Source organism: Phaethon lepturus, unplaced genomic scaffold (assembly GCF_000687285.1).
Source record: "Phaethon lepturus isolate BGI_N335 unplaced genomic scaffold, ASM68728v1 scaffold38852, whole genome shotgun sequence".
Classification (NCBI taxonomy): Eukaryota; Metazoa; Chordata; class Aves; order Phaethontiformes; family Phaethontidae; genus Phaethon; species Phaethon lepturus.
Window position 1 is genome coordinate 515 of NW_010523282.1, and position 931 is coordinate 1,445.

The 931-nt window shown below is 47.9% G+C and overlaps 1 protein-coding gene across 1 annotated transcript in view; it reads right to left on the reverse strand.

Annotated features, from left to right (window-relative positions):
• LOC104616909 (nucleus accumbens-associated protein 2-like) overlaps positions 1-145 on the reverse strand; it is a gene marked incomplete at its 3' end in the record, with an annotated part of 631 nt that extends 486 nt beyond the window's left edge. The window contains exon 1 of the mRNA XM_010282073.1: positions 3-145. Within this exon, the coding sequence (XP_010280375.1) occupies positions 3-145 (143 nt within the window). The remainder of the gene's footprint in view (positions 1-2) is intronic.
• Positions 146-931: the final 786 nt, after the last annotated feature.

Genomic DNA, 931 nt, shown 5'->3' on the forward strand with positions numbered 1-931 from the left:
CCAGGACCGCCCGGTGCGCCTTGAAGGCTTGGCCCTTCACCACGATGGAGACATCGCAGTACAGCCCCAGCAGCCGCTGCTCGTTCAGGCAGCCCAGAACGGTGTTCCCAAAGTTGGGAATCTCTATGTGCAACATCTGCGACATGGCTCAGGGTCGGCTGGAGCTCCTCAGACATTCAATGCAGGAATATCCAAAGTAGGGCACATCTGAAAAACGGAGAAGACGGGGAGAGAGGCACAGCATTTTTAGACAGTTCACCACAGCAGGCAGAAGCAGAGGAACCCACCTCACCCGACATCAAAGGCTCAAAGCTAAGCTCCGAGAGCCAATGCGGAAAAGCAATCGCTTATAAAAATTACTTATCGATGTTTTCAAACAACATGGGAAATGCTATTGGTGGGTGGCAAAGGATATTCCAAAAACGCAACTATTTGCTTCAGGTTGTGGTCTGTTTAAATAAGCACCACGGATTTATTCCCCAGGGGGGTTTTACTTTATGCAGGAAAATCTGAACGGTAATGGGAGAGGAGCGAACAGTAAAGCAAATGTAAGACAGTCAGACAGATCTTGGGTAGCATTATATAAGAAACACAACAACCAGCAGCTATATTGAAACTACAGAAAAGATATTTATAAAACAATGTGCCATTCTGCCTGAAATAAATACAGGATCCTGCCGGAGCGACAGCTCCCAGGAAAAAGCACTTTGAAAAGCAATCTTCCCATTTGCACCAGAAAGCGGGAGCATTTCAACAGTTAAACCTCTTCTCAACAGATTGATCCTCCAACAAAACGCGGCTTATCTCCAAATTAAGCCAGATATTTGAGCCCCAATAAAACAAACCGACGTGCCGCAGCGAGCCGCCTACCAAGTTGCTTTCTCATTTTTCCCCCTTAGAGCCAAAGCGGGGCAGCCCCAGCCCAGCCCCT